The 27,763-nt window shown below is 42.2% G+C and overlaps 1 protein-coding gene across 1 annotated transcript in view; it reads right to left on the bottom strand.

Annotated features, from left to right (window-relative positions):
- Positions 1 to 2,727: 2,727 nt before the first annotated feature.
- The window catches only part of LOC308367659 (NACHT, LRR and PYD domains-containing protein 3-like), a gene marked incomplete at both ends in the record, with an annotated part of 50,617 nt that continues 25,581 nt past the window's right edge, over positions 2,728 to 27,763 (bottom strand). Inside the window, 3 exons of the mRNA XM_080841638.1 lie at positions 2,728 to 3,267; positions 6,098 to 6,248; positions 10,140 to 10,310. Coding sequence (XP_080697764.1) covers positions 2,728 to 3,267; positions 6,098 to 6,248; positions 10,140 to 10,310 — 862 coding nt within the window. The remainder of the gene's footprint in view (positions 3,268 to 6,097; positions 6,249 to 10,139; positions 10,311 to 27,763) is intronic.

The raw sequence follows: 27,763 nt of genomic DNA, 5'->3' as shown, positions 1-27,763 counted from the left end.
TGACTTTCGTAGGTCTAAGCCACATCTGCAGCCTATTAACATTCAGGGCAAGGACATCGCGGTGGTGCAGCCCTACAAGTTCCTGGGGGTGCATCTAGACGACAAGCTGAACTGGTCAGCTAACGCAAGTGCAACATATAAAAAGGGACAGAGCAGATTGTTCTTCCTGAGGAAACTCAGGTCCTTTGATGTATGTAAAAAGATGCTGTGCATGTTTTACCAATCTGTTATGGCGAGCCTGCTCTTTTTTGCTGCAGTCTGCTGGGGAGGCAACACATTTAAGAGGGACACTGGGCGGCTGGACAAACTAGTCAGAAAGGCGACTTCAGTGGTGGGGCAGAACCTGGACTCACTGGGGGCTGTGGTAGAGAGACGGATGCGGGGCAAGCTCTTGGCCATCATGGGCAATGTTAATCACCCCCTCCACCATGTCCTGGCAGGACAGTCCAGCAGCCTCCGTAGCGGGCGGCTCAACACGATAAGATCAAGGACTGAGCGACATAGGAGGTAATTCGTCCCAGCTGCCATTAAACTTTAATCATTATGCACTTTACAACATACATCCTTTATCCTAGACTGTACAAAGCTGAATTGTATTGTTTGTAATGTCTGTATATATTGTTTGTAATTATTGTAAATATGTGAGAGCTGCAAGATCCCAGAATTTCCCCACGGGATTAATAAAGTATTTATCTATCTATCTATCAGCTACATGTTTTACCTTTGTACTTCTACTGTCAATTTGACTGTGACGGACCAAGCTTTGGGTTGCAGTCAACAATGTGGGTTTGCCCTAAAAAAAGCTCAGACAGAGTGAGGGTTAAAAAAAAATATGCGTTTTATTAACTCTTCAAAATATCCTGGAGACCTGCAAAGCCTCTACATCAGCAGAGGACAACAATCAGCAGTCTCCGGGAATGTAACCTTCTATGCCTCTAAACGCAGGATATGACAACATTCAGCAGTACGAATCTCTATTAAAAATACCTGCTTTGCCTCTCCTTAAATTGAGGACAACAGCAGTCAAAAGGTCAACATAAATGCTCATAGGCTACCTGACAACAAGACAAATCTTAATTTACCCCTAGACAGAACAATGAAGGAGGTGGCCATCACCATTTCTAAAACAAAAAGGGGTAGACACAAAAAAATACAAAATACACAATGACACGACAGACCCTGAGACATAGACATAGACATTGTAATATGATTATATTATCAGAGGAGGAGTTAAGCAAACACAAACACAGAATACTCATTTACTATTTATTACACTTATAGTCGATACTTACAACCCGACCACCCGTATTCACACTACCCCAAACACATCTGAGCCTCTCTATGGCTGATTTAAACTAGGGGAGGGGACTGGCCATTAACCCTTGACGGGGGCTAACTCACCCTAAACTCACACACGATCACAAAATAGTCCACAGAAGGTTATAGCTTCTCCTCTAAGTGCTGCCAAGCGTTCTTCCACGCCCAGATTCAGACTGTCTTTTATCACCTACTCCAGCAACAATCATACACCCATAACAGGCAACAGGTGCCTCACCCACCTGCAGCCTGTCATAATTAATCCATCGTAGCCACTGCAGAGTCACTAAACCGAGTTAATTACAGTATTTCATCTGTATTCTAAAACAAAGAAATAATTATGTAATAAATAATAATGTTTGAAAAAAGACTTATCCAAGTGGTCAGAGCGATTTTTAGTGTCCCCTCTGCCAGTGTAGGCAATTAGCAGTGGAATGAGGTAGGAAAAAAAGTAAATGTAAAAAAGAGCATGTTTTTGTTGTCCAGTGTGCAGAACATCATGTGATTTACTCGACTCTTCAGTGAGTCCAGAATACCACTCTTAACTGCTGTGAGGTTCTGCCTTACTTCTCTTCATTTTCACCAGTCTGCATGTGCAGAACAACAGATACACAGAGGACAGGAACCATACACACATTACACTATGCCTAAAACACACACACACACACACACACACACACACACACACACACACATATATTACACAATAACTATGCCTCTCACACACACACATACTGTTAAAGGGTTAAATGTCAAGGGTGTCAAGGGCACAAAAATGCAGCATGGAGACAAAAATTCAGTGGCCTGCAATGTATTCACCCACCACCAGGGGGTTGAGTATCCATGTGCAAAAACAGAGAAACAAAAGAAACATACAGACTTAAAATATAACTTAATCTAACAGATGAATATGCACAGGCACTACAATAGCTTGGGGCAGATGACCCTAAATACATAACAGGCCTCACACATCTGAGGATGCTGGAAAAGACAAAGCTTCCTTCTCTTCTGTGTGCACCTAACTGCTTCTACACACCCCACCCAAGTTAAACCAGATCAGAATGTTATGTGGTGATGTACAATAATACAAAATAACTATACACAATAACTTTGTCCAACACACATTAGACAATAACTATACCAAACACACATACACACATTAGACAATAACTAAAACACACACACATTAAACAATAGGTATACCTTACTCACAAACACACACACATTACAAAAAAAAACTTTGCCACGCGCACACACACACACACACACACCAAATCATCATTTGCATAGTATCATCAAAACAGTGGTGTATGAACAGAATACACATATCACTATTTCCATAGCATCACAGCATCACACATGTGCATGAATAGGAGTGTGTGACCCCTGTGTTCCTGCAGCATGGGGAGGTCATGTGATCTGGCACAGGGACACTGAGGAGTCATGCCAAACCCCAAACCCAGGATAGAGGGGCTCAGTGAATGTGGAGTGGAACGTGTGCATGTGGGTGAGTGTGTCAGAGGAGACACTGTAGAAGGACAGAGAGCCAGCCGGCCAGTCCAGGTACACTCCTACTCTTCTGGAGCGGGTGGAGGGGGCAGGTATGGCAGTGTGTTTGTTATTGTGCCTGACCAAGTAACTGCCAGAGTAAATGTGAGGAGAGTAGTTCAGACTCCAGGACTTGTCATTACATCCCAGCATGCTGTCATAACTCCTCCCTTTCCTCTGGATGCTTTTATACGCCACAGCTATGTCAGTCTCACCCCCACTCCACTCAGCCTCCCAGTAGCAGCGTCCAGACAGACCCTCTCTACACAACACCTGAGACCACCAGTCAAATCTCTCTGGGTGGTCAGGATACGGCTGCTTCTCATCCACACGTGTCACCTTTCTGTTCCCCTCAGAGAGAGAGAGTTCTCTGTATGCTGTGTTTGGGTTCAGTGTGAGCTCACAGGCATCTGCAGACAAGAGGAGAGATGAGAGGAGGAGCATATCATCGGAATATGGAGAGTGACAGCTGCTGCTGACAAACACACACACACACACACACACACACACACTCTATTTCATATTCTAAACAGAGCACACCAATACACACAAATACAGACACACACACACAAAGCACAATGACACATTCCAAACACAGCAGACCAACACAAAAAAAACACACCTACACACAAACACACAAACACACACACACACTTCTTCACATTCCAAAAAACAACACACCAATACACAGAATCACATACACACACACACGCACACACGCGCACGCGCACACACACACACACACACACACACACACACACACACACACACACATACACAGACACACACACACACACACACAATATTACAACTACACGCCAAAGCACACACAACTACACATTACAAGCACAGCACACCCATACATAAAGACACAAACACACATACCACTACATTTTCCAATCACAGCACACCAGTACACACACTACATTAAAAACACATACACAAAACTACACGTTCCAAACACAATACACCAATACCCACGATCACACACACAATCACTCACACTACTACACATTCAAACACAACACATCAATACACACAATCACAAAATCACACATGCACCAATACACACACACACACACACAGAGGCCCACACACACAGAGGTACACACGCACCAACACACTACATTAAAAACATGCGCACAAACAGACAGAACTACACATTACAAAACACAGCACACAAACACACCACTACATATTTCAAACATACACACAATCACACACAACTTCACACTACAAACACAGCACACAAATACAAAGAGAAATACAAACACAAAAATAATACCTCTACATATTCCAAACACAGCAAATCAAGAAAGACACACACACACACACACACACACACACACACACACACACACACTTCTATACGTTTCAAACACAATACACCAAAAAACACAATCACACACACACAAGCACACACACACACAAGCACACACAAGCACACACAAGCACACACAAGCACACACAACCACACACAACCACACAGACACAGACACAGACACAGACACAGACACAGAGACAGACAGACACACACACACACACACACACACACACACACAGTTACATCCAGTACACACACACACACATCATTTTCCCATCCAAACATAGCACAATAATTCGTATTAGCAGCTTAACTCCGCTGGCGGCGTGTCTTTTATGTAAATGTGCATTCTTCAGCTTTTTCACGCTTCAAAGGTTACAGAGAAATAGACACTGTACTACTACCGCTCGAAATAAATGTTTTTTGAAAATACCGAAAATACGAAAGACATGTTTTGTAATACACATGTCTATTACAGCATCAAGGCAGTTACCTTCCATTTCAAACAGACCCTAAGACTCAAAAGCAAAAACGTTCCTGTCATGACAACATTTGTCGGCCAAACGAACAAGTTTGAAAAAAAGATTCATGACGGCTTGCATTCGCAGAATACTTGGAGGACCCCCTTTTTTGGATCAAAAACGCCAAATTTGGCCAAAGGTGACGAGTTTGCATCCCTGGATGTGTTCCCTCTTGAGCTTTTTGTTTTGTTTTGTCTACTGAGCTTTGTGCCTTTGGACTCTGAGAGTTATTTGCCGGTTTTGCTTTTGTGTTCTCCCTTTCATTTCCCCTGTGTCCCCCTGTACTGTACAATTCTGGGTAGAAGTAATCTATTTACATCACATTATTTGTGCTCTCCCAAAATATGGTTTTGGATGCATTCCCACCCCTTACTGTCCTCTGAGGAGTGTTAACATTTCTTAAGAGCTGAACACTTCCCAAATGATTAGATATTGGAAATGAAAGCCTTGGGCTCATTAACTGCTGTGGCTATGACACACACACACACACACACACACACACACACACACACACACACACACACACACACAAAAACACACACACACACATCCATTGACAGACTACAGACTGAACACACAGCACCGATCTGTTGGAATGATCCCAATTCATGCAGTTAGTGAATTAACCATTAAGACTTACATCTCAGCAAACGTGGTCGAGCTCTGCTTGCTGAAGCATGGTCAGTTCTGTAACAGAAACACACGGTCACACATATACTCTTTTAAAACAGATAAGAGCTGGCATTTTTTTCTTTTGAATAGTTAATAGTTACTAGATGAACTAAATGATAATTTAAAGAAAGATGAATATTTATTACTGTTAGAGGATAAATCTGATAAATCTAATTCAAATGGCCATAAGAGCAATGGTCCTAGTTTAATTATGTGAAGGAAGGGTTAAGATAGACCTTGACCTTTGACACCAGAGAAACAAGGACAAAGGAACAAAGGAATCAGGAAGATGAAGAGTAAATATAGTTCTTTATGTCTATTTTGTCTATTACTTGCCTAATTGGGACTAGTTTTTACCTTTACCAACTGCCTATTCATTGACCAGTCCCTTTGCTACCATATCATTTATTTGGACTTCTGGATTCCTTTGGAGTCCACTTACCTGCCTGCCACCTTCCCTGCCTGACCTCTAATCCTTGCATCATTTATCTGGACCACTTTGCAAAAGGGACAGTTTAAATGAATATTTGCAATTTTGGACGCTGTATCAAAGAAGTGACCTACATCTAAGTTGATAAAGAAGCTATTTAAATCTTTGAAAATACATCACTACCCTAGGTATGAAGAAACTGATTTGATCTCACATGAATAATGCAGAAAAGTGCAACAGTGGGATTTCTTTCTACACTTACTTAAGCTTCTCGAGTTTACAGACAGGATCCTCCAGGCTAACAGATAACAGCTTCAGTCCTGTTTCACCGGGATAATTGTAGCTCAGATCCAGCTCTTTTAGGTGGGAGGGGTTTGAAGAAAGAGCTGAAGCCAGACAAATACAACCCTTCTCTGAGATGAGACAATCAGAAAGCCTAAGAGAGAGAGAGAGAGAGAGAGAGAGAGATGTTTTTATTTTGAACAAACTTTCTTATTGTACAACAGTTACAAGGTACCACAGACAGATTATTTCACCACCACCACCCCCCATACACACACACACACACACACACACAAGTAAAGAAAGCAGCACGAGCACAAAAAAATGAAAACACAAGTCAGAGTTCAAAAAAGGAGCAAAGAAAACTTTGTCCTCTTTCACCGCGCAAAGCCCACCATCACAATACCATTTATCTTTGAAGATATCAATTGCACTCATGGCCTTATAGAAATAAAAAAAAAATGCTGATTCTCGATTTAACTAAATTCTTGAAAACTGCTTTTAGGTCATCTCCTGTAATGTACATCACCTTGTTTCTGCGGCTAATGGAGATGGCTAGTTTGGCCTGACAAACAATTCAAATAAGAAGTTCACACTTTGACCTCTGTTATCTGATTGTATGAGAACCCAAGTATAAAACCTTGCTTCGTGAACATTGTTCCCCTTGAAAACAACAGGAGGCTTAGTATACAAAATAAAGGGGAAAGCCCGATACAGTCCCTGAAGCAGTGGTGGATATTCTCGCTCCCATCACAGAATTGACAATTGTCACTAATTAACCGCAATAGCCCCATGTAGGATCCTCCACTGAAGATCCCCAGTTCTTTTTGTCAATGGCGGCTTGTATAAGACTCCCCAAACCGGTTTGGCGTTATTGTCAATGCCTAGCCTATCTCTCCAAACATTTTCCGTCCTGCCTTCCAACGTTCTCCTATTTGCCAGCTTCACTATATTCCTGTACAAGACTTTCCCTGTAACTGAAAATAAATACATGCGTTTATGCTCTCCAAAAACCAGTAGAGGGCTAGCATGGCCACACTCCTGCACTGAAGGTGAAAGAAGAATGCCTGGGAAAAAAATTTTCCCATCACAGATTATACTTCCCTTGTTATACCCTTCTAGAAGACTTTTCTCCTGAAAATGTAACACTCCATTTAGTTTTTCAAGGAACCTCTCCACGTACCTCTCAGACTTAATACCTAAGCAGGAGGCTACTGCCTGGGCATTTTGCAAGTTGCAACCTGCCCTGTCAACCAAATGTCGCAGTTGCAAAACACTTCTTATAACACTTCAGATAGTCAGCAACCTCCTCAGGGTCCTTCCCTCCTCGACTGTTGCGAGGCAGTCCAGTTCGGAGCCAACTACAGCTCCTGCCTTTCTCACTAGCCTGTCTAGTCGCCCCATATGCCTCTTTTTTAAGCTGCCTCCCCAGCACACCACAGCATAAAAGAGGATTTTTAAAGGACTGTTAAAACATGCGCAGGAGTTTGTTGCAGTCATTGAAGGACCTTCACCTCCTCAGGAAGTAGAGCTGGCTCTGACCCTACTTGTAGATTGCATCTTGTTTGGCTGACTAGTCAAGTTTACCGTCCAGATTAACTCCTGAGTATTTGTAGGTGTTGACCACATCCACACTGACCCCCCCGATGGAGACTGGTAGCAGAGAAGGCTGAGACCTCCTAAAGTCCACCACCATCTCCTTGGTCTTGGTGGTGTTCAGCTGCAGGTGGTTATGCCTACACCACTGCACAAAGTTGTCCACCAAGCTCCTTTGTCAGGTAGTCAGTGATCCAGTGATCCAGGATAACAGGTGGACGTTCACACACATCTGCAAAAGCTTGTCACTCAGTCGGAGGGGCTGGTTGGTTTTAAAGGCACTTGAGAAATAAAAGAACATGATTCTCACAGAACCTTTCACCTTGTCCAGATAAAAATGTGCCCTGTGCATTAGGTAGACGATGGCATCTTCCACGCCCACCTTCTCCTGGTAGGCAAACTGCAACAGGTCAAGTGCATGTGGTACCTGGGGTATGAGGATGTGCAGTAGCAGTCGTTCCAGGGTCTTAGAAATGTGTGATGTTAGAGCTACTGGCCTGAAGCTCACTGGGTGTGGCTTCTTTGGAGGGGGGATGAGGCAGGATGTTTTCCACAGATCAGGGACCTTCCCTAGTTGGAAGCTCAGGTTGAAGAGATGCTGTAGAGGCCCAACCAGTTACACAGCGCATGCCTTGATACCTGCTCACTGCATGCTACAACCCCCTTACCCTCTCGACCCCCGGATCCATCCCTCCCCCCTACTCTGACCACAGCCAATTTGGCCCCTCACCCACTCTCCACAGCTGCATGGATAGACTCCAGAAGGGCCGGCTGCTTTCCTGGGACACCGTCTCCTCATCTCTCCTGTGACCTGATCCGCTGTGATGGTAGGGGGAAGGGGGGGGGACTCTGTGTGGTCGCCTGGGGAAGGGGTGCAGCTGTGGAGAGTGGGTGAGGGGCCAAATAGGCTGTGGTCAGAGTAGGGGGGAGGGGTGGATCCGGGGGTCAAGAGGGTCAGGGGGTTGTGGCATGCAGTGAGCAGGTATCAGCAGCTGGTGGGGGAGGTGCAGTAATAGGTGTCAGACAGGCATTAACACCAGTGGCAGGGTTGTCAAACCTGTTGTAGAAGTGGTAAAAATGGTCTGCCCTCACCACATCCCCCTCAACAGTGCTGCTGCCCTTCTTGCAGCCTGTGATGGTTTTCATACCATCCCACACCTCTCTCTTGTTGTTCTCCTGCAGCTTCTGCTCCACCTTCCTTCTGTATAAATCCTTTGCCTCTTTCAACATGGCCTTCAGCTCTCCTTGTATGCGCTTCCGCTCTGCCTGGTCCCGCTCTATGAATGCCCTCTTTTTTATGATGAGGAGAAATTTTACATTGCAGGTTATCCAGGGCTTGTTGTTAGGGAAGGAGCGCACCATTTTAGTGGGAGCGACAATGTCCATACAGAAGTTCAGGTAGTCAGCAGTGCAGTGTGTGGCCCCTTCATTGTCCTCCCCAAAAGAGTCCTGAAGCACACTCAAAGCAGTGGTGTGGCTTTTTATGCGTCCCTCACGTTAGCATACATTAGGTCAAATGTCCTGTGATTTCTTGTTGGGCAAGACACAAACTGGTGAAAAGCAGGCAGAGTTGAGTCCAGAGTTACATGATTAAAGTCCCTTGAAATTACAATGAAGGCCTCGGGATGTTGAGTTTGGAGCCCAGGGATAACGCAGTAGATGGTGTGACAAGCGATTTCAACCGTAGCTCTTGGAGGGATGTAAACACAATCAACAAATGCGTGAGAAAATTCCCTGGGCATGTTTAGTGGACAGGGGCTATTGGCTAACACTTCGATGTCTGGGCAACAGATGGTCTCTTTTACAGTCATATACCCTGGGTTGCACCACTTAATGTTGACACCTTTCCCTTTGCCACTAAGCATTAAGATCTCTGTCCGCTCTCAACGTAGTAAAGCCAGGTAGCTCCACGTTGAGGTCCGGGATGTTGCTGGTTAGCCTGGCTTCCGTGAGGCACAGTAAGCTGCACTCTCTGAACAACTTCACGTTCACCACCAATGCTGCCAGTTCATCTGTCTTGTTGGCCAGCAAGTTTACATTCCCCATCACACACGAAGGCATAGCTGATTTGAACCTCCACCGCTTCTCCAGGTACCTAGCCTTCACCAACGCACCAGGTCTTGTTCTATGGTAAGGTCTCACCAGCTCTTCCGGCATGGGGTAAACTTTGCCGGCATGATTCCTCGACCGATCAGCTGATCCATCGTGTAAACAAAGTTCTGACTGCCCTGTTGCAGTTGATTAATATGTGTATCTACACAGTGCCTTTGAAAAGCAAAGTGTAAACAGGACAAACGCTAAAAAGACACGCAACAACAGAACTACTTGAAAAGACTGCCACTTGCGTCTGCGCCGAAAGCATGCTCAAAATAATAGTATAAATCATAGTTAAGATCTATATTACTGATCGTGAAAATTTAAGGACAATAAAGACATGTATAACACCAACCTTAATATCTGCAGTTTGCAGTTGGGACTAGACAGTCCGTTAGAGAGAAGTTGAATTCCATAGTCTCCCAGGTCATTGTTACACAGGTCCAGCTCTGTCAGGGAGTTTGGTGACTGTAGAACAGTAGCCACAATTCCACAGGACTTGTCTGTGAGAGTGCATTCAGCAAGCCTGTAAAACAGCATAACAAAAGTCCAAATCTTATTCTGAAATGAAAAATTACATGCCATATACATACTATTATATAAAGAGCTTCAACCCCTTTCATGCCACTATGCAGTTAATTCATGTGGACACTATACCTACACACTAGAGATGTACAAAGACATCATTAGCTGTATCTTTATCTTTATCTGTTCAACCAACAACATTATCTGTCTCTGTATCTGAGAACAGTGCATGATTTGTAACGGAAGTTTCATCAAATTGATACCATTATTGCCACATCAATTATTATGAAATATACAGCCGCGGAAAAAATTAAGAGACCACTTCAAAATTATCAGTTTCTCTGGTTTTACTTTTTATTGGTATGTGTTAAAGTAAAATGTACATTTTTGTTTTATTCTATAACCTACTGGCAACATTATTACCAAATTTCAAATAAGAATATTGTCATTTAGATCATTTATTTGCAGAAAAATGACAATTGGTCAAAATAGCAAAATAGATGCAGTGTCTTCAGATCTCGAATAATGCAAAGAAAACAAGCTTATATTCATTTTTAAACTACACAATACTAATGCTTACACTTAGGAAGAGTTCAGAAATCAATATTTGGTGGAATAACCTTGATTTAAAATCACAAACTTTCATGTGTCTTGGCATGCTCTCCACCAGTCTTTCACATTGCCGTTGGGTGACTTTATGCTACTCCTGGCGCAAGAATTCAAGCAGCTCGGCTTCTTTTCATGGCTTGTGACCATCCATCTTCCTCTTGATCACATTTCAGAGGTTTTTTATGGGATTCAGGTCTCGAAATTGGGCTGGCCATGACAGGGTCCTGATCTGGTGGTACTCCATCCACACCTTTACTGGCCTGGCTGTGTGGCATGGAGCATTGCCCTGCTGGAAAAAACATTTCTCAGAGTTGGGGAACATTGTCAGAGCAAAAGGAAGCAAGTTTTTCTTCCGGGACAACGTTGTACTTTGCCTGGCTGAGGTTTGTAAAAGACCATAAGGATTGAAAAAAGCGGACTGGAGGGTCTTCTAGTTCGTCTTCTCTGATGAGTCCAATTTTCAGCTTTGCCCAACACATGGTCGTCTGATGGTTAGACGGAGACCTGGAGAGGCCTACAAGCCAGAGAGTCTTGCACCTACTGTGAAATCAGACTCATCAGAGAAGACGAACTTAGAAGAACCTCCAGTCCGCTTTTTCAATCCTTATGGTCTTTTACAAACCTCAGCCAGGCAAAGTACAACGTTGTCCAGGAAGAAAAACTTGCTTCCTTTTGCTCTGACAATGTTCCCCAACTCTGAGAAGTGTTTTTTCCAGCAGGGCAATGCTCCATGCCACACAACCAGGCCAGTAAAGGTGTGGATGGAGTACCACCAGATCAGGACCCTGTCATGGCCAGCCCAATTTCGAGACCTGAATCCCATAAAAAGCCTCTGAAATGTGATCAAGAGGAAGATGGATGGTCACAAGCCATGAAAAGAAGCCGAGCTGCTTGAATTCTTGCGCCAGGAGTAGCATAAAGTCACCCAACGGCAATGTGAAAGACTGGTGGAGAGCATGCCAAGACAAGTGAAAGTTGTGATTTTAAATCAAGGTTATTCCACCAAATATTGATTTCTGAACTCTTCCTAAGTGTAAGCATTAGTATTGTGTAGTTTAAAAAATGAATATGAGCTTGTTTTCTTTGCATTATTCGAGATCTGAAGACACTGCATCTTTTTTGCTATTTTGACCAATTGTCATTTTTCTGCAAATAAATGATCTAAATGACAATATTTTTATTTGAAATTTGGTAGGAATGTTGCCAGTAGGTTATAGAATAAAACTAAAATGTACATTTTACTTTAAAACATACCAATAAATAGTAAAACCAGAGAAACTGATAATTTTGAAGTGGTCTCTTAATTTTTTCCGCGGCTGTATATTCTCACACTGTACTTTACATCTCTCTCTTAACTTTTATTTTCAACAAAATTAAGTTTCATGAGCCGATGAAAGATTTGTTTCTGTCCCAAGAAAACATTCCCCTTCTCTTTTTCTCTAAATGAGTAACTCTATGATAACAGACTATGTTGAGTCTAAAGGGAACCTTAAAATCTGCATTTTGTAGTGAGGACTAATTTTTGCTGTATTTCACAAAAAATGTGTGATATTACACATTAAATCAGTTAGAACAATTAGTTATTGAAGTGGAACCCATTTTACGGTAACACGTTCTACGAAGCCCAGCGTTATAAGGCTGTCAGGATCCTGCTCGGTCTATTTTATGTTTGCCTGTTTTGTCTCGTGTTTCTTGTGTGTGTTGTTTGCCTTGTGTTTCCCTGTGTTTGTTCTTTCATGTGCTTTTTGTGTTTTTGTTATGCCATGTGTTTTCTGTTTTGTCCTAAGACTCCGCCCCCACCTGCCCTCTGTCACTTCCTGGATTCCCCTGTCACCAATTACCACACCTGTCCGTTAATCAGTTCAGTATTCATTGTCTTGATTAGTTTCTCCTGCCACTTGTTTGCTCCCCACCAATTACATGTCTCCTCTCCTGTATTTAAGTTCAGTCTCCCCATTGTTTCATGTCTGATCGTCACCTATGTCTGTCAGAAAGACTCTGCCTGTTACCTGTTATCTGGAGTGTAACCGTTCTGCCTGTTGGAAGATAAGTCTTTTGCTTTTTGTGTTTGTTCCCTCTGCCCTGCCTGCTCGGTATTTTTGGATTTTTTGTGAATTTGCATTTTTGGATCTTTTGTGTTTTGATTTTAGAACCCTTTTTGGTAACCTGTTGTGGACAAATAAACACAAGTTTTTGCCAGTAATTTCGGTCTGCTATTGGGTCTCTTTTCCCCCCTACGGAACCTAACAGGACGATCCGACCAAGATGGACCCAGCGGACCCGAACCTGATGGAGAACAGACAAACACAGTTTGACCCGTATTACACACCGTTTGATTTTGAAGCTAATGAGGCCATACATCTGCTCCCGTGGGAGATCTTTTGGGACGGTGATTCAGCGAGTGGAGAGGACTGGGTTACCGATGACGAGTTCTCAGAGGGTGAGTGGTCTGAGAGCGGCGTCATTGAGCCCGAACCCGGACCCAGCCGAGACTCTCTGTTTGAGGGTAGTCGGTTGGCTATCCGGCCAACCCCATTCAGAACACCACCTCTGGTCTCGCCACAACCAGTTCCTGAACCCGGGCCCAGCCGAGACACACTGTTTGCGGGTAGTCGGTTGGCCATCCGGCCAACCCCATTCAGAACGCCAGCTCTGTTCTCGTCCCCTCCGCTTCCAGCACCCCCTTATGATATTGAGGAGGATGTCAGCGAGTGGATCGATGGGGGCTTTATATTGGGGGACCGCTTTTTTGAGAAGCCAGCCGGTACTGATGACTGGGAGGCCTATGACTCTGAGGATGACTTGGATGAGGAGGAAGAGATGGACACAGCTCCCGCCCCTGCTCAGATGACCGCTGTCGCCTCCGTTGCTCCCGCACCTAAGACTCCATCTCCAGCACCTCCTGCACCTCTCACACCAGTGCCAGTGCCAGCACCCTGCCGGATCCCCGTTCCTACACTCCACTGTGAGCCCGGTGGGTGGATCGGTGGGGGTTATTTCATGCGTGATCAGCACTTCTTCTACACAGATGAGCTGGAGATGGCGGACACGACTCCTGCTCCAGCTCCCCAGTTAACCCCTGCTCCTCTTCAAGCTCCAGCTCCCCGGCTGAACCCTGCACCTCTTCGAGCTCCAGCTTCCCGGCTGACCCCTGCACCTCGTCGAGCTCCAGCTCCCCGGCTGACCCCTGCACCTCTTCGAGTTCCAGCTCCCCGGCTGACCCCTGTCCGCAGTGCCCCGACTGCCCCTGTCCGCAGTGCCTCGACTGCCCCTGTCCGCAGTGCCTTGACTGCCCCTGTCCGCAGTGCCTTGACTGCCCCTGTCCGCAGTGCCCCGACTGCCCCTGTCCGCAGTGCCCCGACTGCCCCTGTCCGCAGTGCCCCGACTGCCCCTGTCCGCAGTGTCCCGACTGCCCCTGTCCGCAGCGTCCCGACTGCCCCTGTCCGCAGCGTCCCGGCTGCCCCTGTCCGCAGCGTCCCGGCTGCCCCTGTCCGCAGCGTCCCGGCTGCCCCTGTCCGCAGCGTCCCGGCTGCCCAGACTGCCCCTGTTCCGAGTGACCCAGGCGCCTGTGTTCCTGTCCCCATCCCAAGCGTCCCATGCGCTCCTGTCCCATGCGCCCCCGGCCCAAGCACCCCAGGCGGCCCTGTCCCTAGCCTCCTGGATGCACCTGTCTCAGGTGCAACATTCCCAGTCCCTGTTGCCGCCAGTCCTAGTGAACCAGTGAGTCCAGGCGCCACGACTACCCCATCCACCGGCCCGGTAACCCCAGTCATCACTGGTACCAAGGCATTGCTCTCCAAGGCCCACGTCGAGGAGGTGGGTCATTATCTCGTCGCCTCCAACAAGGCTCCCGGACTCCTACCTAATTCTGGGCATCCACCCGGCTGGCCGCTAAAGACTCTGCCTGTGTTTGGCTGCTCATCCGGCCAGCCACCAGATACTTTGCCCCTGTTTGGGTCCTCATCCGGGTGGCCACCAGATACTCTGCCCCTGGGTGACCGCTCATCCGGCCGGCCACCAGATACTCTGCCCCTGTTGGGGTCCTCATCCGGCCGGCCACCAGACACTCTGCCCCTGTTGGGGTCCTCATCCGGCCGGCCACCAGACACTCTGCCCCTGTTTGGCCGCTCGTCCGGTCGGCCGCCAGACATTCTGCCCATGATTGTCCACCCACCCGGCCATCCACCAGGCTCTTTGGCCGTCCACCCGGCTAGCTTCCTGACCCGTGGTCTGTGTCCAGCTTTCTGCCCACCTGCCTTGCCCTTGACCCCCTCCACCCACCCTACGCGGACTCTTTCAGGTTTTGCAAGGGCCGTCTGGAATCCGGCCCTTAGGGAGGGGGTACTGTCAGGATCCTGCTCGGTCTATTTTATGTTTGCCTGTTTTGTCTCGTGTTTCTTGTGTGTGTTGTTTGCCTTGTGTTTCCCTGTGTTTGTTCTTACATGTGCTTTTTGTGTTTTTGTTATGCCATGTGTTTTCTGTTTTGTCCTAAGACTCCGCCCCCACCTGCCCTCTGTCACTTCCTGGATTCCCCTGTCACCAATTACCACACCTGTCCGTTAATCAGTTCAGTATTCATTGTCTTGATTAGTTTCCGCTGCCGCTTGTTTGCTCCCCACCAATTACATGTCTCCTCTCCTGTATTTAAGTTCAGTCTCCCCATTGTTTCATGTCTGATCGTCACCTATGTCTGTCAGAAAGACTCTGCCTGTTACCTGTTATCTGGAGTGTAACCGTTCTGCCTGTTGGAAGATAAGTCTTTTGCTTTTTGTGTTTGTTCCTTCTGCCCTGCCTGCTCGGTATTTTTGGATTTTTTGTGAATTTGCATTTTTGGATCTTTTGTGTTTTGATTTTTGAACACTTTTTGGTAACCTGTTGTGGACAAATAAACACAAGTTTTTGCCAGTAATTTCGGTCTGCTATTGGGTCTCTTTTCCCCCCTACGGAACCTAACAAAGGCCCTATAAGGACATTATAAGGGCCTTAACCCCTTGGTGCCGCCCCGTGTTAATATCGTTCTTATTCGAACAATGACGTTTTGGTGCCATGACAACAGAAAATAACATATTGTTGCAAAAAAAATTTTTTTTTACAAACCTCAAGACCCATCCAATCATATTGCATGCTTTTAAAATCCATTTTATTGATTGGCTAGTCCCACAGAGCTCGTCAAATCAAGCTACGCGAGTGACGTGACTGAGGTTAGAAAAAACAAACATGGCGTCCGCGAGTATGGGACACCTCAGAGAGAAACAGTGATTTTCAGCACAAGAAGAAGCAGCTTTTCTAATGAATGATGAGTGGCCAAGAAACTAATTTTGACAGTGGGCCTGGATGGATTTCTAGTGGAGAAAAAGTTTTAATTTTTACCGAGGATTGGAAGGAGAAACCGCCGGAGAAAAGTACTCCGACTGCGTTTCTATCACAAGGTACGTTTCATCATACACACACCCAACAAGTAGTCACTGAAATGCATGCTATCTTTCCTCATTTGTTTCTCGGAGTAAATAATTAACTTTATCAAACCTTTGTATTTAGTATTGCGTTCGGCTATCAATTTGGCTAGATTTATAAGACATTTGTGAGGGCGAACATTCACATGTGTTTTGTTTACTGCAAAGTACCGCTGACGCAAACGCACCTGGTACTAATAGCAAACAACATGTTACTGGGTTTACATTTTAGCATTTGAAAGGCATAAGCAAGCAGGGACTAACAAGGCATTTAGAAGAAAAGATAAAGGAGTATTTCTTTTACTTTCAAGATTTTTTTCTTACCTAATTCATGAAAAAAATGTGACTGTTACTTATGGTTTTAGTGTAGTTCTGTCAATATTTCGTTGTTGATTTGAGACCTCAAGGTTTTGTGTGCTTGTTATTTCAGCCCTGTACAATAATTAATAATAACTTGTGTATATATATATATATATATGTGTGTGTGTGTAAATGAAGAATAGAAAAATGAACTGTTCCTTTTTCTGATCTGAATTGATTTTCAGCTTAGGTAATGGAATATTAGCCACGAGGAGAACAGCGATGATGGTGCTCCTGAAAATCCGCCAGCCAACCCAAGACCAGCGAGAGGGAGAGGTGTGAGACCAAGAGGGAAAGGGCCAAGAGGCCTACAAGCCAGGATAGTTGGACCTTTTAATATATTGACAAATTCCAGATCTGGGCTTTCTCTTTCAATGGACACATTTTGAAAGGGCTGATGCAGAGCTTTGCAGCGCTCTTTGAAATGGTCAAGGAAAGTTCCGACTTCTCTGAGCTTATCATTTCCATCCTAAGCACTGGGGTCTACTACAGGTAACATGGCCATAAGGGCTTTGAGGGTGAATGTTTGGCACCCTGTAGCCAGGCCAGGTGAGTTGACTATGCTCTCTGTTTGCTACAAATTATGTCAGATGTGGGATGGCTTCCCGTGAGGTCATCTGAGGTGTGGCCGTAAAACTGTACGAGGGACCCCCAGGTAGGTTGAACCCTGTGTTAGGGGCCCTGTAGATGGGTAAAGCACATGTGTGTGGGTGTATGGGGGTGGGGGGGCACTCTTGATGGGAGAAGTACTCTTGGTGGATGCGCGAGGAATGCCTATGTGCATGAAGCGCAAGGGTGCACTTCCCGAAGTGGAGGGCAGTGTGACGGAGTGCTGCACTACAGATGAGTATAGTGCTCTGACTGCCACACTATGGAGCCTGGCTCATTGGTATGGCAGCCAGAGTGCATGTTGGCACCCTGTAGACCCAGGTTCAAATCTATGTGTGGGGCAACGCAATCTCCCATATTTGATCACACAGAATTATACTGGAATTTTGAAATGTTCATAATGTGGAGGACGCCAGATATTGGGCTGTAACATTTGAGGTTTTGCTCAGATCAAGCTGAAGTTTTAGAGTGATATGGCTGATTGATTATGCTTTGATTTGACGTTGACATTTTTTAATAAAAATGTATACTTTGCTCTTCAGATGAGAAATTGTACATAATTTATGCGCGTAATTAATACAAATTTGCATAAATGCTATTTTTAATAAACACATATATTTTAAAAATGAAAAAACTGTGTGCTGTGTTGTACTCCATACTTTTAGCTTTAAAATGATGTATCACACATTAATATATGTTACAAACTGTTCTTACACCACTGCTTTAATTGAAAGCACCCTAAATCGGTCATTTTAGGTGCTGGCAACAAAGGGTTAATAATGACTTAAAGCGATTGCTACAATGACTTATAGCTACTTTATAACTACGTATAATGTCTTCATGATGACTCATAATCACCTTTATGATACATTATATTAGTTAATTATGAATGGTTATAATTAAAGACGGAATAATGCATTATAAATATGTGACTGTCGGGTAACACTTGCTATGAAGCCTGCCTTTATAAGGTCCTATAAGGACATTAATGATGACGTTTAAAAGAAGCTATAAGTCATTGTAGCACTCTTTATAACTATGTTAAGCATCTCCACAATGACTCATATCCACTGCTCTGAAACGTTATGTCAGTTAATTATAAATGGTTATAATCTAAGATAAAATGGTGCATTATAAATATGTGATCATAGGTTTGTGTGGGTAATCATGAATCCTATGAAGCCTGCATATATGAAGCACTATAAGAACATTCATAATACCTTTAAAAACTAGTTAAGTCATTGTGGCACTCATTATAACTATGTACGTATATAGGTCTTCACGGCACATCATAACCACCTTTGTGATATATTATGCATATTCATTAATGGTTATTAGTATGGTGACTAGGCTGCTATACAGATATAGAATATTATAAACTTTTAGAAGATCTTATAAGTGGACTTTGTCAGCTTTAAGTAAAGTGACAAAAGGGTGCTGTTGTTATGAACAGATATGAGATTATATAAGTGTACTTTGTCAGCTTAAAGTAAAGTGACAAAAGAGTAATTTTGTTTTAAACAGATATAAGATTATTATAAGAGAAGAGAAGAGAAGATAAGGCATTATGAACTTGTTAATAGTGCTGACAGTAAATACAACAGGATACAACAGGATACAGATGAAAACCCTTTTATTTAAATCAGCACTGGCTGAACATAGCCCAGAACATAGCATTGTAAGGGTGTTAAAAAGGGTGTTAAAAATAAAAAAACAGCAAGCCTTCTGTAGATAACTTATTGATGTGACATACGGTATGACATTTTAATGGACGGCCATCAGGAGCAAGTCCCCATCAGTTTTCATCTTGCTTATTTTTTCTTGGATTTCTGGTGTCACAAGGGAACGGCACCTTGCAATATAATAATCTTTTATCCCTTTTGCAAAATATATCACAAAGGTGGTTATGATGTGCCGTGAAGACCTATATACATAGTTACAAAACAATTGGGTTCTAGCGCGTAATTTAGCTGTTTCTGATTGGACTATAGACGTTCCATGCTATAGGTTATTCGTCAACATACCTACAGTTACGGGACTTTTCACAGCTAAAAAGAAATCACTCCGCGATGAAACATTCGCATTGATGATAACCGTTAATTCAAAGTTTTAAAAATTCCAAACCAAGACGTTGACAATGGAACTATTTTTTGTTGCGGAGAAACAATGGCGAAATAAACCATTTTTAATCAATAACTTTGTGTTGAAATGTTAATTTGTTGACAGTAGAATTGTTTTATGAAAGCAATATAGCACTCGTGGGAGTGGGGTAGGTAAGGGATAATCCCACGGGTGTTGTTGCCTACGCCACTTGGCCTTCGGCCTCGATGGCTACGGCCGAACACCACCCGTGGGATTATCCCTTACCTACCCCACTCCCACGAGTGCTATATTGCTTAATTATAATGAGTGCCACAATGACTTATCTAGTTTTTAAAGGTATTATGAATGTTCTTATAGTGCTTCATATATGCAGGCTTCATAGGATTCATGATTACCCACACAAACCTATGATCACATATTTATAATGCATCATTTTATCTTAGATTATAACCATTTATAATTAACTGACATAACGTTTCAGAGCAGTGGATATGAGTCATTGTGGAGATGCTAAACATAGTTATAAAGAGTGCTACAATGAGTTATAGCAACTTTTAAACGTCATCATTAATGTCCTTATAGGACCTTATAAAGGCAGGCTTCATAGCAAGTGTTACCCGACAGTCCTTATAGGGCCTTATAACGCTGGGCTTCATAGAAAGTGTTGCCCATTTTACCAGTCTACAGAAAATTGAAAAAGTTCACACCTCAATACACTAATGTTGGCAGAGTAGGGTGTTCACTGTTACTTTTACAGGAAAACGTGATGTGAAGAGTCACTCTACTGTTATGTTGTCATGGTTATCGTAAGGTTAACTGTAGCATAAAAAAAAAAAAGAAATGCCCCATATTTTTTAAATGTTTTTTAAATGATATTTCATCTCAACTTAAAAAAACATAATTTCCAATACATCCATCATCCACCATCTGAGGGGTTGAAGGGATGGGAAAAATAGAACATGCTCTAAGAGGGTTGAGAGGGTTGGGTTTTGAGATGCTGGGGGAGCAGTTTGCTGAATTTGACAACAAATGTATGAGATTAGACATTGCATCAGTAAGAAGGATTACTAATTGAAGGGGAATAGATTTGTACCACGCTACAGTAAATTGAAGTTTACACATCAATACAGTGATGTTGGCAGAGTAGGGTGTCCACTGTTACTTTTACAGGAAAATGTGATGTGAAGTGTCATTCCACTGTTATGTTATCATGTTATTATATGGGGTAACACTTTATTTGAAGGTAGCGTCATAGTAGCGATAACTGTGATATGACAGAGTCATGAACGTGTCATAAACATTATGTCAATGTCATTAACGTTAATGACTGCTGTCATTAAGTGTCATTCGGGTTTTGTCATGACAAGTTGACATTGTTTAGGTTGTCTTGATTATGACAACTTGACATTAATCAAAGTGACATGACCAGAAGTTTTCGTTGTCATGACAACTTGACAATAAATTTGTTTGGGATGTCCTTATTATGACAACTTGACATTAATCAAAGTGACATGACCAGAAGTTTTCTTTGTCATGACAACTTGACAATACATTTGTTTGGGATGTCCTTATTATGACAACTTGACATTAATCAAAGTGACATGACCAGAAAATGTCTTTGTCATGATAACTTGACATTAGCAAAATATGCTAATATCTATTTTTGTGTTTATGGCAAGTTGACATAATGATTATTATAATTATATGTGCAAGGTTACAGACTAGTCCAACACCCAAACACTCTTCTTCCTCAGCCATGCCTTTGAAATCTGTGCTGAATGTGGTTTTTAATTAATCATATGTTGCTCAAAAATCTCTATGTACTTTTCAGCATTAATGGTGCCTTCACAGAAGTGTAAATAAAAGTGTAAAATTGGAATAAAAGGATGCCGTGTGTTCAGGACCAAAGAAGAAAAAGACTATCCAAACTCATCAGCAACAAGTCCAAATGCCAGGGTCTGTCATGGTATAGGGTTGTGTCAGTGCCCTTTGCAAAGGTAATTTACACTTATGTGAAGGCACCATTAATGCTGACAAGTACATAGACATTTTTGAGCAACATTATGATGCCTTAAAAACAACATCTTTTCCGGGGATGCCCATGTTTTTTTCAACAAGACAATGCAAAACCACATTCAGCACAGATTTCAAAGGCATGGCTGAGGAATAAGAGTGTTTGGGTGTTGGACTAGTCTGTAACCTTGCACATATAATTATAATAATCATTATGTCATAAACACAAAAATAGATATTAGCATATTTTGCTAATGTTAAGTTGTCATGAAAAAGACATTTTCTGGTCATGTCACTTTGATTAATGTCAAGTTGTCATAATCGGGACATCCCAAACAAATTTATTGTCAAGTTGTCATGACAAAGACAACTTTTGGTCATGTCAAGTTGTCATAATCAAGACAACCTAAACAATGTCAACTTGTCATGACAAAACCCGAATGACACTTAATGACAGCAGTCATTAACGTTAATGACATTGACATAATGTTTATGACACGTTCATGACTGTGTCATATCACAGTTATGACAGTGTCATGTCGCTACTATGACGCTACCTTCAAATAAAGTGTTACCTTATATGGTTAACTGTAGCAAAAAAGAAATATCCCACGTTTTTTAAATATTTTTTTTATGATGTTTTTTAAATGTAATTGCATCTCAACTTAAAATACATAATTTCCCATACATCTGTTATCCATAATTTGAGGAGTTGAAGGGATGGGAAAAACATCGCAAGCTCTAAGAGGGTTGAGAGACACAGAATTAACAGGTGAAAATTGAGTTAGAATTTTTTTGGTGAAGAAAAGCAGACACAAAGAGATACTGTATGAATCATACAGAATAAAAGTATAAATCATAGTTAGGGACTACATAACGTATGAGGAAATTCACGACAATAAAGACATATATAAGACCAACCTTAATGTCTGTAGTTGGCAGTGAGGACTAGACAGTCCGTCAGAGAGAAGTTGAATTCCAGAACCTCCCAGGTTATTGAAGCTCAGGTCCAGTTCTGTCAGGGAGTTTGGTGACTGTAGAACAGTACCCACAATTCCACAGGACTTATCTGTGAGTGTGCATTCAGCAAGTCTGCAAAATGGCATAACAAAAATAAAGGTGACCAAAGGTAATCAGGTGCAAAAAAGCATAACAAAATATAACTCTGAAATGAAAATTAAGCAATGCCTTTCTTAAGGTGATCTGATGGATGAATATAATGAAAGGGTGGAGGCAGTAATTTTCAATACCTCTGCTCCCTCTGCACATTCTACTAAATGGTCAGCTGCCTTTTACTGTGCCAAGATGAGAGTGGTCCTGACCATACATAAAATGCATAATTTCCCATACATCTATCATCCTCCATTTGAGGAGTTGGAGGGATAGGGAAAAACAATAGAAACTTAAAGAGTGATGATGATCGAGGAATTAACAGGTAGAAATGTAATTATAATCTCATGTGAAGGAAACATTAAAGGGATACTGGTAAAGTATGCCACATTAGCGAAGTCAGATTGTCACTACACTTATATATCAGTATAAATCATGATTAGGGCTACATAACTAATCCGAAAATGTATGACAATAAAGACATGTATAACACCAACCTTAATGTCTGCAGATTGCAGTGGGGACTGGACAGTCCATTACAGAGAAGCTGAATTCCAGGGTCTCCCAGGTCATTCTTACACAATTCCAGCTCTGTCAGGGAGTTTGGTGACTGCAGAAAAGAAGCCACCATTCCAGAGGACTTATTTGTGAGAGTACATTCAGCAAGTCTGTAAAACAGCATAACAAAAGTCAAAATCTTACTCTGAAATGAAAAATGACATGCCATTAATAATATACATACTGTTATTTAAAGAGCTTCAACCCCTTTCATGCCACTATGCAGTTCATTCATGTGAACACTATACCTACACACTGGAGATGTACAAAGACATCATTATCTGTATCTTTATCTTTATCTGTTCAACCAACAACATTATCTGTCTCTGTATCTGTATATGCATGATTTATGCTGGAAGTTTCATCAAATTAATTATATTGTTGCCACATCATTTATTATGAAATATATATCCTTACACGGTTCTTTATATATGACCCGGCATCGGAAAAGGGGGAACAAGTCGGCCGAGAAGAATTCCCGTAAAACAGCATTTAAGGTAATTTTTTTTCCAAATGAGTGATTTTCGTTTTTTTGCAGAATGTGCTAGTTGAAGTGATGAAGCCACTCCATGTTTCAGATAACAGTATTGGTTACCTTAAAAGTATACAATTTGTCGTTGAAGTTGGTACAGTTTGGTTAAATTCTCCTTCGCTCTCGTGGCGCTTGGGGGGGGTGTTACCTAATTTCCATATGAACTGCTGGATCGCGTTTGTTATTTTTTTCAACCAATCAGCTGCACGTTACAAGCGATACACATGGCAACTTATACAGCATCATACTCCACTACTCTTATCCAGATGGCAATCTGACTTCTGAATCTGAAGATGAGTGCATAGATGATGAACGTGATTTCATCAAACTGGAGAACATCCCTAGTCTACAGCTGACCTTAGCCGACGAGGAAGAATCTTTCGGCCTTGCAGCAGAGGAGCTGGAGCGTGGCATATCAGACGCTATCTCTACAGTTACTTTGACTGCAAATGCAACGTAAGAAGAAAGGATAACTCTCTCCTCGGGAGACATTCGTGTAGCAACAAACTTTCTCCAGAGCTTATGTACAAGTTACGGAGTGATTCTCTAGCAGCCGAGAGAGAGTGGCAGGACATGCGAATCATTGGACATCTTGAGGCAAACAGACGTTCAGTAGTTACTTCGGAGATGACTACATCCACCAAAAAGCCAGCAGCAGACGTAAAGGAAAGGGAATTAACCCCGAAGTTAAAAACATGTAATCTACTTCGGCAGCAAAGCATTTTACTCCCCTGCAATCTCTACGTTCAGAGACAGACAGCAGGAAAGGTTAACAAACGGAATTAAATAGCTACACATTACACACCCTATGCTTTAATAAAACTCATGTTTTATGAGACACCAACAGAGGCTCAACAGACAAGTCTTACTATTGAAGATCTTTTTGCACGCCAACGTTCATTCTCAAAACTATCTACATCCAACCAGCGACGTTTATCCATGTTGTTGTGGAGAACGAGAGTTGCATCAATCATATTTCATTAAAACTTCACACTTCTTACATTGGACATATCCACCAGCCTAATTACAATCTGCATTGTCAACTTAGCAGAAATATCTCCATACATTTCCCTTCGTTTAGTAACATTTTAAACTTTCCAGATGACTATATTTTCCCCGCTCGTCAAGTGAAACGTGTCCAGAAACAAGGCTCCCTTGTCTGGATAGCCAGAGCTAGCATAACTGCCATTCAAATCCAATGTTAATGCTACCTAGCTAGGTATGCTAACTGTCGTTATCCATCGCTAACTCGTTAATCGTTAACCATCATGTCACTGGCTTTAATTTGAGAATGGCATGTTAGTAGTACATTTAGGATTCTTATTGACTTCCATTTTGCAGTCCTGGTTTATACCTTGGATTATGGGATTCTAACATTTTATCCTACAGGTGTATTAATGCATGCTATTCAATGCCTTTTGTAATAAAAGCATTTCCATTTTAGTACCTTCTAATTCTGATTCAAGTCCAGTTCAAGTCCTTATGAAAATAACACTACATAATTAACAACACAAAAATTCCTGTAGGGGGAAGGGCTACAGATACCAGATGTCAGTGTGACATCTGTAGAGGAGGGCTAATCTCACTGAGATGCAAATGAGCACAACTGTCTTCCCTTTGTCCAAGGTGAGGTGGCAATTTGGAGAAATTAGAGGTCCTTTTTCTCAGCAAAAGCTTTTTTGAGGGGTATACATTCAAATGATCACAACTTATACAAATAATATCAGATCTACATGAGTGAGACATCATTGGGTAGCTCTAAACCTACACTTTCAGACTATGTGAATAACTCAAAATTTCTCTTGGGAGACTTGTGGCTGGTTTAGCCACGGCTGGTCACATATCTCTCTCTTAACTTTTATTTTCAACAAAATTAAGTTTCATGAGCCGATGTAAGATTTGTTTCTGTCCCAAGAAAGCATTCCCCTTCTCTTTTTCTCTTAATGAGTAACTTTATGATAACAGACTATGTTGAGTCTAAAGGGAACCTTAAAAACTGCATTTTGTAGAGAGGACTAAATATTACTGCAGAGAGTGGCAACAGCAACAGGTCATGTATTTGTCAAACAACGCCACATTTACAAATGTAAATTTATTCCTGGATCTCCCCTTTTCAGATAAAAAATATATAATTAGTGTTGTTTTCTTTTCAGTATCTGCCAACCAAACTCACTATTAAGTGTGGAAAACATAACAGCGAGCGTAATGAATGTAACTGTAGCAATAAATAAAAAGAAATGTCCCATATTTTTCAAATCAAATGTTTTATAATGTTTTTTAAATGTAATTTCATCTCAACTTAAAAAGCCACATTAGCAAAGTCAGGATGTCACTACACTTATATAGAAGTATAAATCATAATTAGGGCTACATAACTAATCAGGGAATTCATGACCATAAAGACATGTATAAAACCAACCTTAATGTCTGCAGATTGCAGTGGGGACTGGATAGTCCGTTAGAGAGAAGATGAACCCCAGAATCTCCCAAGTAATTTTTACACAGGTTCAGCTCTGTCAGGGAGTTTGGTGACTGTAGAACAGAAGCCACAATTCCACAGGACTCATCTGTGAGAGTGCATTCAGCAAGTCTGCAAAGTAACATAACAAAATATTACTCTGAAATGAAAATTAAACAATGCCTTTCTGAATGTAATCTGATTAATGAATATAATGAAAGGAGGGATGCAATAATTTCCCAACCTCTGCTCACTCTGGGAGAAACATATTCTACTAAATGGTGAGCTGCTTTTTACTGTGCCAAGATGAGAGTGGTCCTGACTAAACATAAGATGCATAATTTCCCATACATCTATCATCCTCCATTTGAGGAGTTGGAGGGGTGGGGGGAAAACAATAGAAACTTAAAGAGGGATGATAAACAAGGAATTAACAGGTAGAAATGTATTTATAATCTCTCGTGAAGGAAAAATTAAAAGGGATACTGGTAAAGTCTGCCACATTAGCAAAGTCAGATTGTCACTACACTTACAGTGCCCTCCACAATTATTGGCACCCTTAGTGAATGTGACCAAAACAGGCTATAAGAAACTATATTTTTGCTGTTTATCCTTTTGGTCTTTCACTCAAAATATTCACAAAAATCTTACCTTTTAAATTATTGAAAGAAAGAAAAAATGTTGACATTAAATACATTTTATTCTCCAAAGCAGGTGTGCCACAATTATAGGCACCCTTTAATTGAATGTTTTGTGCAGCCTCCCTCCGCCACCATACTTCACATTGGGTATGAGGTGCTTTTCTGAATGGCTATCTTTCTGTCTACACCAAACCCACCTTTGATGTTTGTTGCCAAAAAGCTTTATTTTGGTCTCATCTGACCATATAATTCGGTCCATTAAAAGTCTGACTTACATTTGGCACACTGTAGGCGCTTTAGTTTGTGATTGACAGCAGAGGCTTTTTTCTGGCAACCCACCAAAACAACTTGTGGTGATGTAGGTGGCGTCTGATGGTAGTTCTGGAGACTTTCTGACCCCAGGACTCAATTTACTGCTGCAATTCTCCAGCTGTGATCCTTGGAAATTATTTTGCAAGTCGAACCATCCTCCTCACGGTGTGCAGGGTCAATTTACAGACAGGTCCTCTTCCAGGCTGATTCCTTACACCTCCTGTCGCTTTGAACATCTTAACTATTGCCCTGATTGTGGAAATGGGTATTTTCGACTGTTTAGATATTTTCTTATATCCTTTTCCGGATTTCTGCAGCTCAACAACTTTTTGTTGCACTTCGACACTGTGTTCTTTTGTCTTTCCCATCTTGATGAATGACTAAGGGTATTTGGCCTTTGTCACCTCATATTTATACCAGAGTGAAACAGGAAGTCATGGTTGACCACTTAAGAGTTCCTAATCAAACAGGTGAACTTAAAAATGTAAAACATGACTGGTAATATACTTCAGTTAGATTTTAATTATAAGGTTTTCAAGGGGTGCCAATAATTGTGGCACCCATGTTTTGGAGAAAAATATTTTATTTAATGTAAAAAAGAAAAAACCTTTCAATAAATGTACTTCAATGAAAAGGTGAGAATTTTGAGTGAAAAAGCAAGAGGATAAACAGCAAAGACACATATTTTCATAGCCT

The sequence above is a fragment of the Sprattus sprattus genome, assembly GCF_963457725.1.
Source record: "Sprattus sprattus genome assembly, chromosome: 1".
NCBI lineage: Eukaryota > Metazoa > Chordata > Actinopteri > Clupeiformes > Clupeidae > Sprattus > Sprattus sprattus.
Note: the sequence above shows the minus strand (reverse complement) of the source record. Positions and strands in the feature narration are given on the sequence as shown.